Below are 12,425 nucleotides of genomic sequence, written 5' to 3'. Positions count from 1 at the left end.
CTCCAGACTCAGTGCTCTTCTTGTTTGCAGTTACTTGATCTGATAACTGACAGAGCAAAAGGAAGCAGCAGCTCTTTGTGCATGTTACAACGTTCATATCATCATGCCTGAAGAGGTCTGTGCTTTCAGATACTGTATATGCCCACCCTGATGTCACTAAGTGATTATGCATATCAGACAATACGTATTTTAGTGATTTCAAACAAGGTGTAGGCCAGAATGTCTGGCATGTAACAGACAGGAGCTATCTTGCCCTCCACAACCTTTAGAGTCAACAGGCCTATCACATAACTCAAAGACTGTAGTTGAGGGAATTGAACTTCAAAAAGTATGGTTCAGAATAATAAACAACTGACATGTCCGAAAGCAGTAGTGTTGCATCATCTTAATGAAGATGTGTAGTGTTTTTACGGTTGACAGACTACTGAATAACTATGATTGAATCTGAATACACATTACAGCACATTACATTGTAAAACACCAGCTTTTTAAAGTATTTTGTACATTTATCATGACACGGCAGCTTGCACTTTAACATTTGTTAAACAACTTTTATGGGCAATTGTTTTAAAGCCAATACTATTTCCTCATTTTTTTTCCCCCTCAGAGGTTATGAGAATAATGCACATACTTGTGTGGTTTGGTGGGCCTGCATACTTACTGGTAATAAGAAAATTATATTAAAAATAAATAAATGATTAGTTAGGATGTTCACGGCAAACTCATATTTGTCCACAAGAGGGCATTGCTGCCCATAATATTACCTCATAGAGCTCACCTGTCCTCGCACAACCTAATAAGCACTACCTTATGTCTAGACTCTTAAGATTTAGCATAAAAGGGAGGTTTTAGATGTACTTAAAAATGATTCCACACTGTAAATGACTGCTAAAAATCACCATGATTGGTGCTGGTGTCAGTGTCTTTTTAACAAGTTAGACAGAAACTATGCCGATGTCATTCACCATGCTCATTCTCAGCCATACCTTCTTCACCTTCAACCTCAAAGTGGAGACCTTCTAAATATTCCTCAGTGTAACAGCAGCAAGACATTCAAGAGGTAAAGAAGGCATTGATGAGTTCAGAGTAATATTTTACTGCTCATTCAATTTAATGTGGCATGGAAGTTTATAAAAAAAAACAATGTTGCCAAAGCATCAAAATACAAAAGTACACAATAATATTAATAACACAATAAGATTGTTGTATAATAAAGATATATGTACAGTATTACAATTACATTTCAACACACGTATGTGTGTCTAGGTCATTCACTGTCCCTCAGATTGTGGCATGTTGATACATATTGGGCAGCAAGATATGCCTCTTCTCCTCCTAGGAGTATTTTACATTTTGAGAAGTCATTAAGCTCTTTGAAAGTCTGGGATTACAGAGTTGAATTTATCAAAATAATCATTCCTCATTTCATTTAATGTTTTACAATTTAGGAGGAAGTGCATCTCTGTCTCAGCCTCACCTGTACGACAGTGACCACACCGTTTTACTTTGGTTGCCATGATCGTGTGTGTCTTCCTATTTGGATTTCCAGTTTGTGGTCTGAGCCTGTACTGGATCTCTGACAGTAGAGAGATTTTCTGCCAATCCAAGGTCTCCTTTTAGGGCCAGACAACATTCTAACTTACAAAAGAGTCATCTTTACATTGTGTTGTAGTTATTTTGACTCTGATTGGTGTTTGGAGAGCAGGGTTTAAGTGATCATAGTGTGTCTGAGAGGGGGCACTTAGCCTCAGCACCGCCTCAACACCGACTGACATTCTTTTTTCTTCTTACACATCTGCATCAACTTTAACTACGATCATTCATAGTCAGTTTCTCTTCAACAGTATTATTTTCCTCCATGATGTTAGAAGCATCCGTTTCACTTCCTGTATGCAATAACAAACAACAAAATCCAGTTGATTGCGCACAGACGCAAGGTTATTAAGGCACTGTTATTGGAACGGCATGTCCTCGACCTCACAAGACTCCTGCTGGTTTGGCTTTGAAAGTGGCGCGGCTGGGTTCTGGTATAAAAACATGTAAGAGTCACACATCAGCCTGCGCACTAGCTCAGATGCCTGGGAGGGGTTGGAACAAGCCAGCTCCTCCTCCGGCTGGGACAGGAAGTCACCCAACTCCGGACAAGCTCGGATCACAGGAATGTTGTAGCCGCGTTGATCGTCACCTGTCAGAACGAGTAGCCTTAAGATTAGATCAGTTTAAGAAGCGATAAAGACCAGTCATAGACGTCAGAGTGTGGCTTTATCCAACACTGTCGAAGCTGCCTTATCAGCAAATAAGGCAAGTCACGGTACACGACTTCGTAAGAAAAACTAAAAAAGGCAGAGTTTGCACGAACATCTGAATACAATTATTTGTTAATTCTATAATGCCACTAATGGAAGAAAAAGATTTCTTGCTTAAGCCAAGAAACAACCTATTCATTTAAATAAATAAAACAAGCTGAAATCTATCTTACCGCATCGGTCTGCCATGCTGTCGAAGAAGAGCCAGGAGTGAGGATCAGGGCCGAATTTGACGAAGGACACATAGTGGCTGGTTTGAATGCAGAGCACAGCAAACAGCTGCATCATGTGCCTGGACACAGGAGAACCAGAGGCCGCATCTGCTGGTACTGCCAGAGCTTTGGCGGAGTGACCCTGCCGTGAGGGATGGGTGTGCACCTGAAAGAACAATAAGTAGAGAGTTTAACACGTTTCCAGGTTTGGGCAGCGAGATACTGGACATCGAAAATGGCTTATCTGGGCGTACCTGTGTGTTGCAGGTAGAGCAGTACTGTTTTATTCTCCCCGGCTGCAGTTTGCGATCTGGTAGACACTGAAGACACTCGTACTCTGCCAAATGACCACAGACGAAGCATTCCCTTGGAGCTGTTGGGAAAAGTAATTGATTAATAAGAATAAAATTAATACGCTACAGGATTTATATCAATGCAGACTAGGTCCGTTTCTTACAGTTGTATAGGAGATCTGTGATGTCAAGCTCGGTGGAGGGAATTATGTGAGAGAACATCTTATACTTGTTTCCAAACCTCGGCATCTGAACCATTAGACAGGACGGCATCTGAGACACAAATTAGTAAAAAAGGTAAATTACTGTACAGAAGAAAACTTGATAAACCACTAAAGGCTTCTTTTCCTTATAACAGGAGCAAACGCTCACCTCTTCAAACTTGAGGTCCCCTGACAGGCAGGACGTGTCCAGCAGCTGTTGGACAGTGGGCATCTGTCCCATCTGTTCTTTCTCCAGAAAGATCTGGAAGGTGTAGGCACCCTGACATGTTTCTGGTCCCGATCTAAAAAAAAAAGAAAAAAACTGAATTTCAGTAACGTTACACAGTCACACAGGACAGGATATTTAACACTGGGAGGCTTAAGATCCTACCTGAGCTTGAGCAGCGGCTCCATGCAAAGCACCTTCTGAAAGAGGACTGTGATGAACTCCTCTGGGTCTGCAGTAAAGCAGAGCAATCAAAAAATCGTGCAGAACTTTAACAGCGGGTTTCATTATGTAATGTTGCAATGACTAAACACACATTATTGGAATATCATTTCGAACAATGCACGTTGAAAGACACGAGCGTGTACCTTTCTCCTCTGTTCGGAAGGTGTCGCAGCCCAGCTCTTTACGGAAATTCATCACACTCACTGCAGGCACGAACCCGTGTCTGCAATAAATACATCAGCTATCAGTAAGCAAACACAAGCACACTTAAACACACAGACATAATCAGGAGCACACGGAGACTTGTTTTGTGTTTGAGAAAGCTTTAAGCACATGCACTTTTCTGTGTTTACCAGTGGATTAAGACTACCCGTATCATTAAGACAGAGTGTACTTGTTTACCATCTGAGATGTCATTATGTTCCTTGTATTGCAGACTACTAGATGATAAATGCAAGGCTTTTAGAGAAACAAAGTCTTGAAGACGGCGTTTATATACCTGCGCAAACGGTTGACTATTTTTCTTAGAGTGCAGGTTATGGGTTTCTCCGTGTCAGCAGGTTTTTTGCAGATATTGTCCAGGGTCACGGATGAGCCGAACAAACTAAAGACAGAAAACCACAGTGTTTTATCAACTCGGCACTCATCTGAATACAGTTCACCGTGCTCATTGAGTTGTACATGTTCTCATAATAAAACTGCTTGAGATAACGAGAGACTGAATTAAATCCGAGCTGCGTTTGCAACCAGTGTGCTCCTTGAGAATCGTTTGCCCTGAGAGGCGTTGAACTGGTTTTACCTGAAGAGCGTGGCATCGAGGTAACAGGAGTTGATGTGACCCTGAATCCCTTTCATTCGTCCCACTAACAAAGACAAGGCCTCGGATTCAGGAATAGGAGGTGCATCCTCCTCTGGGTCCTCAAATGGAGGAACTGAAAACAACGAGCAAACATACAAAAACAGATCTCAAAATGGCATTTAAACACAGACCTCAGCATTTCAGAAACGTAGTATTCTACAGCAGCTTCTCAACGAGCTTAAACAATCACACAGGTCTCTGTGAATACTGATTAACCTGCTTTTCTAAAGCAGGAAGTTCACTGATAAAAAAAACACTTCCACAAACTGTGCATTGTTTCAGGAGCATTGGACTCCATTTCTCTTCAGTAGGGTGTGAAAAGAAGTCAGACGTCTAAACTTATCCTCACAGAATCCGTGTTGTAATGTCACACTCGGGTTGAACATGTGTGAATCAAATGACACGCAATGGGAGGAATGACAAACACCTCTCCCTAATGCCTTACACACAATACTGGCTCCCTGATCAAAAGGAGTTTGCAAATTGTCTTGTACAACACTTCAGTTTTGTGTAGTGAACAACTGAGTCCACCACAGGTCAGTGTGGGAAATTCTGAAGGGTGTTTAAAAAAAAAGGGACAGCTCACCACAAAATAAGAAAAACACATCTTATATGGTTGAAAGAACAATAGTTCCTACATGAAACTGCTCTGTGGATTATCTTGAGTAACCGGTTCATGATTTCTGAATAGAGGAATTGCTGCTGAGGTTTTCAGATGCATTTTTTTTGCACTTGGAGCTCCACAAGCAGAGTGTCTAGTGCAATTAGAGAAGAACAGACATCTCTATGCTTGATATTTCCAAAACTAGGTAACTCACACAAAAACAATGTGGACTGATAAATAGCACTGCAGGGAAAAGGAAAACACATTTTTTTTTTATATATATATATATATATATATATATATATATATATATATATATATATATCTTTTTAAACCAATAGCATCACATTTTGAATAGCTTGTGTATGCATGTCCCACCATACTGGGAGAAGTGTCTAACCTGGAGGTGCGTCGGTGGGGTTGAGGTTCTCCGTCCCTGTAGACGAGCAGACGAACCTGCCATCGGGGCTGCACTTTGTGACGGGTACAAACAAAGCTCTGCCCATTGTGCAGGTGAAATACCTCTGGCCTCCGTGCTTCCCATCAGAGCAGTTTTTCACCTCATACTCCTGAAACAATGAAAAAAAACAAAATCAGGAAGATGCCTAAAGCTGAAAGAAGAACGCAACTCTGCAACATTTTAAGTCACTCACCAATTCAACCCCAGCCCATTTATCGGTCTTCCCTTCTGGCACCCCCAACCACTGGATGACCCCGTACACGGTGATCCCCAAGTTGGACATCACCTCCACCATGGAGCCCACCTCCAGAGACACATGAGACGTGCTCGAACGTTGGCTCTGAATGACACCCTGCTCCGTGCGGTTCTCCCAGACTTGCCGTGCATGAGATCCTATATTCGGCATGGAATTGATGCGCGTCACCCCATTTCTGTTAAAACCTGTGGAGAGGTATAGAAGCGGAACGGTTAGAAGTCACAAGACATCGTTCTTTAGACTCGTCACATGCTGCCTCATCAGATCGACCTCAGGCTAAACACAGCGCAGGTCTACTACAGATGAGGTATGCAGACAGCTGAGAGTTCACTATGTGCCAAAGCTCCAGACCATGTGATGAATCTGCGGTTTCACATAACGCAGCAACAGGACCAGTTATTCCAGTTGTGTACTGGGACCGCTTCTTTAGCGCCCCCTCTGGAGTCACACGCTTCCTGGATATCTTTCAATAGAAGGATTTAATTCTCTGAATGGAGCCATTTAAAAAAAAAAAAAAAAAAAAAGGGTTTCGATACATTATCCTAAACCAAAAGGGATTTAGTTTGATCTTGCGGTGAAGAAGCTGCAAATGACTTTCACCCCTTTACTTACCCTCAGATTGGTCTTTCCATTGCAGACCATTGGGAACGGCATAAGATGGGACCACCTGGACGATGTCTGCTGCACTGAACAGGGGCAGGGGTGCAGGTTTCTTAGATGACAGATTGTGATCACTGTCCTATAGAGGAGAGACAAAGAAAAACAAGACACTCAACACTCTTGTGAATTGAACACGGATAAACACTCTTGTGCACTCAAAATCAGACGAACAACTTCACTCACCACGAACTCCACTTCAAAGCCGAGCATGTGCAGGTCGTCTTTGTCCTCCTTCCTCCCAATTTGCATCAGGTTCTTCACCAGCCCCGGCAGGTGTCCCTTGTTGTGCTTCACCACCACCAGGTCGTCCTGCGACAGCTCGCAGATCGCCGAGAACAGCTGCGGGCTGCACAGCAGCTCCAGGCGTTTGTTCGCGGGGGAAACGAAGAGCAGCAGTTGCGCCTGGTGTCGCGTCAGAGGGTACGTGTCCTCCCTCCTCACGACGCCTCCGCTCTTGGGGCTCCCCGCGGTGCCGGTGCCACCGCCGCCGCCGTACAGCAGCCCCGTCAGCTCTCCGTGCTGCATCTCCGCCTCCACGCGGCCGATGCATCCTCGACAGAAGCCTTTCCTCGACTTCCCGCGTAGGACGATGAAAAACTTCTCCTTCAGGACAACGGCTTTGGGCTCCATGGTTTCCACTATAGTGTAGTCTGTTAAACGGCTTTGAAGCAGGTAAATGGGCTTTACAGAAGCCGTTAAGCTGTAATACAACAGCGGCACATTAGGAACGATACGTTATCTAACAGCTCATAGCGACACTTCAAAAAGGCTACAAAGTGGAGAGAACTTTACACACGAATTACGATTGAAAACTGTTAAACAGTACTCACGATGTCATGAATCAAACATAATTGCATAAAACCTATATTAGTACATTAACTTAGCCGTTCGCCTACTATTGTAATAATGTATATGATTAATACAATTCAAACACGTCCCTCCAAGAGAGCGAGCTTGAATATGGGAACTTAGATAGCCTACACGACAAGTGTTAAGTTAAACCAACCTGCCCTGCAACGTTGCACATTTCTAATCATTACATTACATTAGAGTCTGTTGAAATTACAAACCGCTGGCTTACTTACCTTTTTTATTTGTCGAGGGAAATTGCTCCGCGACACATGAATTAATTGCCAACAAAAAAGCAGGTGGTTCCGAAGTCAGAGCATCTCTTCCTCTTGGTTTGTAGATGAAATAACCTGCGGGCGCTTAAATAGTGACCTACATCTGACCGACAACGCCCACTTGGCAGCTCCCAACTTCTCCGCCCTGAAAAAAAATCACGCAACGAGATGCATGACTAAATTAGATAAGAAAAAAGGGATGAGATCGTTGACTATATGTTTGAAATAAGAGTGGCTGCTAATTTCACATACAACAACTGCCCATCCATATGACCGCTGGGGACAGTTATCGCACAGATAGCCTCCACTAAACTCAAACTGTGTGCAGCAGGTGGTTCAGAGGAACCTGAAAGGGAAATGCATATAGCTCTGAGTTATAGCATTGATTTCCTGAGACAGAGCAGATATTACTGTTGACACATTTTGAGATCCATCTCATGATCTTTGACTCTTGTCTTCGAGTGCTTTCTGATATAAACTGCACAGTTTATGATCTGACATAAGCCTAGATTTATCAGTTTAATTTATCAGAATAAACTTGTATGACAAGACTTGATTTTCTGTTTCTTCAGGCTTCATTGTCATCTTTAAAAAAAAAACAACACATGGGAGGTCACAGATTCTATAAGATACGTTGGAATATTACAAAGAAACAGAGTCAACAGATATTAAGAAAACATGTCTACAGTAAACGATTGATTGAACGCAACGTTTTGAGTGGCATGTTTGTCTGCATGCAGGCTTAACACATGTGACATAGCTGCACGTCCTACACTGTAACGCAAATGGTATGCAGGACAGACAGTATCTTGAAGGCACATCAGCTTTGCATAACAGCCCTAATTTTCAGCATGCATGCGTGGCCATGTGACGTCAACCTGCATAAAACCTTCGTGTGTTAGTCCATCATTCGTAAATCCATCACGACATATCAGCTTGGAGCTCAAGTATGATGGTGATATTCCTTTAATCCGTTTCTAAGACATTTCTTATGGATAGACACATTTGCCCTCTTTAATAGAAAGTACATGTTGGATGACTGCCCTCTGCTGGATGGGGATCACAATAACATGAGTATCAAACACTGGAGAACAACCACCATAAACTTACATCATGCAGTGCAACAGTAGCTCATCTAGATGCTACCATAACATGCTCTTGGGAGATTTTTCACAATAAAAAGTTCATGAGAACTGTAACAAACGATCAGATAATTGAGGTGTTATGGCAGTAATTATGTCTTTGTTCCTCAGGATCCCCTGGACAACAGAGTTTGTCTTCCCTCTTGTTACTGCGCGGCCCTTTTCAAACCGCACACTCTCTTCTGGAAACTCCGCTGATGATGGAGAGTTTAGTAAATTCCTACTTTCCGAATATGAAAAAATGATGTCAGTAAAGGAAAAGGTCAACTTACGGTCAACAAGATGTCTGTTTGGCTGACGATTAGGGAGGAGTCCTGTTAAAGAGAGGCTTTCATTTTTCTCTTTGTGGAAGAACAGTGCACTGATCAACACCTGAAGCACACAAAGTCAAAATTGTAAATGTTTTTAAAATCCTAACTTCTTCCATTGAATCAGAATCCAAACCTTTCAAATGTAAAGTGGTCAAACCTGGGTGATTACACTCAAACCCTGTTGTCCACCTGAACTGCTTAGTGCCATGTAGATCCCACATTTATGCCACGCTGGCACCACTATTGTGGGCATTAGAGATGTTTGGGGCCTCTTTCCTGGCTGGACTCTGTTGTTCTTTATAGCACAAACGGAAAACAGTGACTCTTACCTAAAAGAAAAAATACTTTGTAAAATGGTGCGATTTCTAATGGTACCTGATTGGTTAAGCGTTGCCCTGAGGTTTTGATTGGCCAGGAGAAGTCGAGGATGAGGCTGTTGAGAATGATGCCCGACCCAGTCATGATTCTGCTCCCGAATGGCGTGCTCAAGGAACTGAGATCACACAGACAAAAAAAAGATAAGATAAAAGAATGTCAGTCCACCCAGCAGCACATTCCACACATATCCTGTAGATCTCACACCTTCACCTCGCAATTGACACAATCAGTCCATCTGGCCCCACGACTACTACTTGTCCAGCCATCGGCTCTGTCCGTAGGGAGTGGACGTTGGAGTGGTACTCAGGTGGAGAGGTATGGGAGGAATTGATCCTCTGGCGAAGCATTTCAGCTTGACTCGTACTTTGGCAAGAGCAGAGAGAAAATGATACCCGACGTACGGATTGGTCTGCTGTTATGACAGTCCATCCACAGAAAACTAATTTAAGTTAATTCATCTTCAATTTCAGTCATTTTTACAAGCGTGAGAATGTGATGCTTTTTTTGGCAGACATAAGGGTAAACAGAGTATCGCTGGGTTTTTGACTCTTAAATCGGATTAAAAAAAAAGACATTTGGAGATGTCCCCTTAGGCTCCGAGTACAACGGGAATGTTCCTACTTTCTCACATTTCATAGACAAAAGAATGCAAGTGTGACTATATGTTTACCTCAGCATGTCAGAGAGCCGCTCAGTCACTGAAGAGTTATAGGAAGGGTCACCCAAACCACTGGCTCTTGCCAAAGCTCCTTTCAGAGCCTTAATAGGGAGAAATAAACTATGTAGGAGATCTACCTTTTCAGCCAGGCCGTATTTGTGAAAAACATATTGATATGCAAGCTTTGCATTCCAGTACCTCGGCAATCCAGTGTTGCGTTTGATTTTCTGTGTTATTGTTCCCATTGAGCTGGAGGCCCTCCAAAAGGTTGAGCGCCGATATCAACGCTGCACCAGTAGAGGGGGGAGGAGGAACTTGGATAATAAATTCTAAGACAAGATTAACAAAATATAGGTGAAGGTATCAAGAATGCATACACGTTTGTGCAGTCTATTGTTGAAGAAAGTCTGGTGTTTACCATTGTACAGGCCTTCCACTGGCTGCTCTACTTGTACACTGTAGTTACTGATGTCTTCTCTGCTCAGGACTCCTCCGTTTCTTCGCACCTTTGAATGAAAACACAGCATCACTGACACTGGAATAATAGCAGTCGCTAAAAGATTAAAAGCTAATTTCACTCTCTAACTTTGCCCACGAAACAGGAACCTATTTGATGTCTGGATGTCTTTCACCTCATCCTCCATCTCTCGTGACAAGTTCCCATCATAGAAGTTTGACAGACCAGCCTCGAGGACTCCAGCCAGACTGGACGACCTCAGAAACGATCCAGGAAGCAGAGCTCGGCCACCTGGCATGAACGTGTCCCTGAAACGTTGCGACAGCTGCTCACCCTTTACCTTTAAAATGGCCTCAGCTGTAGAATTACACAAATGAGTCACATGCCGGTATTTTCGTTTCTCAGAACACACCACCACGTTATATTGCGAGTAATGTGGTTAAGTGAGAAAATGTAAAGAGGGATGGTTTGACTCACCAAGACTGAGAGACACATTGAAACCTTCTTTGGCAACAGCTGCGGCTCTGGTGACCACATCCTCCCACGATAGACTGCAGTGATTTTGTGGTAAGATATCTGATTTAAGGATAGAAACTAAACACAAACTCATTTTCACTCTGTCTTAACTCTTTTACCTCCCATACAAGCTGTGAGCATGTTGTAACCCTCTGAGCAGACCTGGCACGCCCACTTGCAGACCAGCCTACAAAAGGATGAAATAAATTATATATGTTAAATAAAGTGATCGATTCTCCCCACCCCACCCCACCCCCTCTACATTACCTTTAGTTCAGAAACATTTTGCAGCATCTCCTCTTTAAGTGCTTTCGGTGCAGTTCCCTGAAAATTAATCACCCTGGTTTCATTCCTATGGATGTCATGAACCAGCATCACCCCACCTCTACAGAAAGAGAATGAGCAAAGGATGAATTTGAGACCACACGCGTCTGTGTATTTCCCACAAAGCGTATCAGCATTAAGTCAGTCACGTACCCACCAACACCTGACACATGTGGATGCACAACACCCAAACACAGGGCGGCAGTGATGGCTGCATCCACGCTGGATCCACGATCATGAAGGACCGTCTGGCCGAGTGCAGTGCAGCGCTCGTGATCCGAAACCACCACACCTTTTACAAACACCTGAGAAGTAATTGTCATGAGGATAAATAATGCAATTGTGGTAATAGTTGCCTGTTGTGTTGCACTCTACATACCAAGCTTACACCCAGATAAATATGCAGGATCAAAGCAAAGGTGACTCCAATGGCAAAGGTGATAGATACAGCATAGACCCAAATGGCTGAGTCCTGACTGGAGCGGTCCTCGTCTGTCTCTTTGAGGTCGGACAGGCTACAGTCCAACAAATATGGGCTACCAGAGGCCAGCTGTTTCAGAGGGACATCCTTTGGGAGATGGCTGAGGTCTGTGGCAGCAGCAACGAAACAATATTCAAACCTTTACCACAGTAGAAATATTTTGGGTTTGCAAGCCATTTCATAATTTCAGCCCAGGTGCTCAATCCCTGCATGTTTTCTCTCTTGACGTCTAATCAGGTGAATTACACACAGTGTTGCAAATTAGCATCATGCCAGGTGTAAGTCAGTGGGAGAGTAATACAGCAGCATGTTGTGTGCCGATAGCTCGGATTGTAAACCCTTTCTGCTACATTTGTACCCTCTCACCATTTTTAGTCAAGTCACAGGTGAAGTCACTTGAGCCATCAGCCAATGGAGGTGAACCAGCAAAACTATTGTAAGTGAATATTAACTGCTTGTTAAGTTTTGTTTCAGGAGAACATTCCATTTTCATTGCACTCACATACAGACTAAGTCAATTCAAGAACACAGTTCTTCACGGGCCTCCTGATTGTAAAAGTCCATACACTGCACCCCTCCCTTAGCCAACCATGTAATCAAACACAGCAGGTGCAATTACCCCCCCAACCAATGAGATCTCAACATTTGCATCCATCAAATTGTGAGCAGTTCACTGCCATTTGGACATTTTAATTTGACAAAAAATAAATAAAAGCACAAGCTGCAAAAT

General features: G+C 43.1%; 2 protein-coding genes across 2 annotated transcripts; both read right to left on the bottom strand.

The window, feature by feature from the left end:
• Positions 1–1,098: 1,098 nt before the first annotated feature.
• cyld2 (cylindromatosis (turban tumor syndrome) 2) lies at positions 1,099–7,482 on the bottom strand. The gene is made up of 14 exons (XM_079186469.1): positions 7,390–7,482; positions 6,488–7,004; positions 6,257–6,383; positions 5,582–5,829; positions 5,329–5,497; positions 4,265–4,397; positions 3,965–4,069; positions 3,609–3,688; positions 3,406–3,472; positions 3,184–3,316; positions 2,976–3,084; positions 2,773–2,891; positions 2,480–2,684; positions 1,099–2,185 (listed from the first exon to the last, which is right to left on the bottom strand). The coding sequence occupies exons 2-14, from the start codon at positions 6,932–6,934 to the stop codon at positions 1,953–1,955; spliced, it is 2,175 nt and encodes a 724-aa protein (XP_079042595.1). The 5' UTR covers positions 6,935–7,004; positions 7,390–7,482; the 3' UTR covers positions 1,099–1,952.
• Positions 7,483–9,032: 1,550 nt separating this feature from the next.
• LOC306715878 (glutathione hydrolase 7-like) lies at positions 9,033–12,064 on the bottom strand (the record flags this gene model as incomplete). Its single annotated transcript, XM_079186357.1, has 13 exons — positions 9,033–9,176; positions 9,257–9,374; positions 9,470–9,622; positions 9,930–10,018; positions 10,116–10,246; positions 10,336–10,423; positions 10,550–10,731; positions 10,852–10,925; positions 11,010–11,077; positions 11,158–11,275; positions 11,368–11,519; positions 11,594–11,729; positions 12,054–12,064. 13 exons carry the CDS (start codon positions 12,062–12,064, stop codon positions 9,033–9,035), a joined length of 1,464 nt encoding a protein of 487 aa, XP_079042483.1.
• Between the last annotated feature and the right edge of the window lie 361 nt (positions 12,065–12,425).

Source organism: Pholis gunnellus, assembly GCF_910591455.1.
Source record: "Pholis gunnellus genome assembly, chromosome: 3".
Taxonomy (NCBI): Eukaryota; Metazoa; Chordata; class Actinopteri; order Perciformes; family Pholidae; genus Pholis; species Pholis gunnellus.
This window is presented reverse-complemented; position numbering and strand designations above follow the sequence as displayed.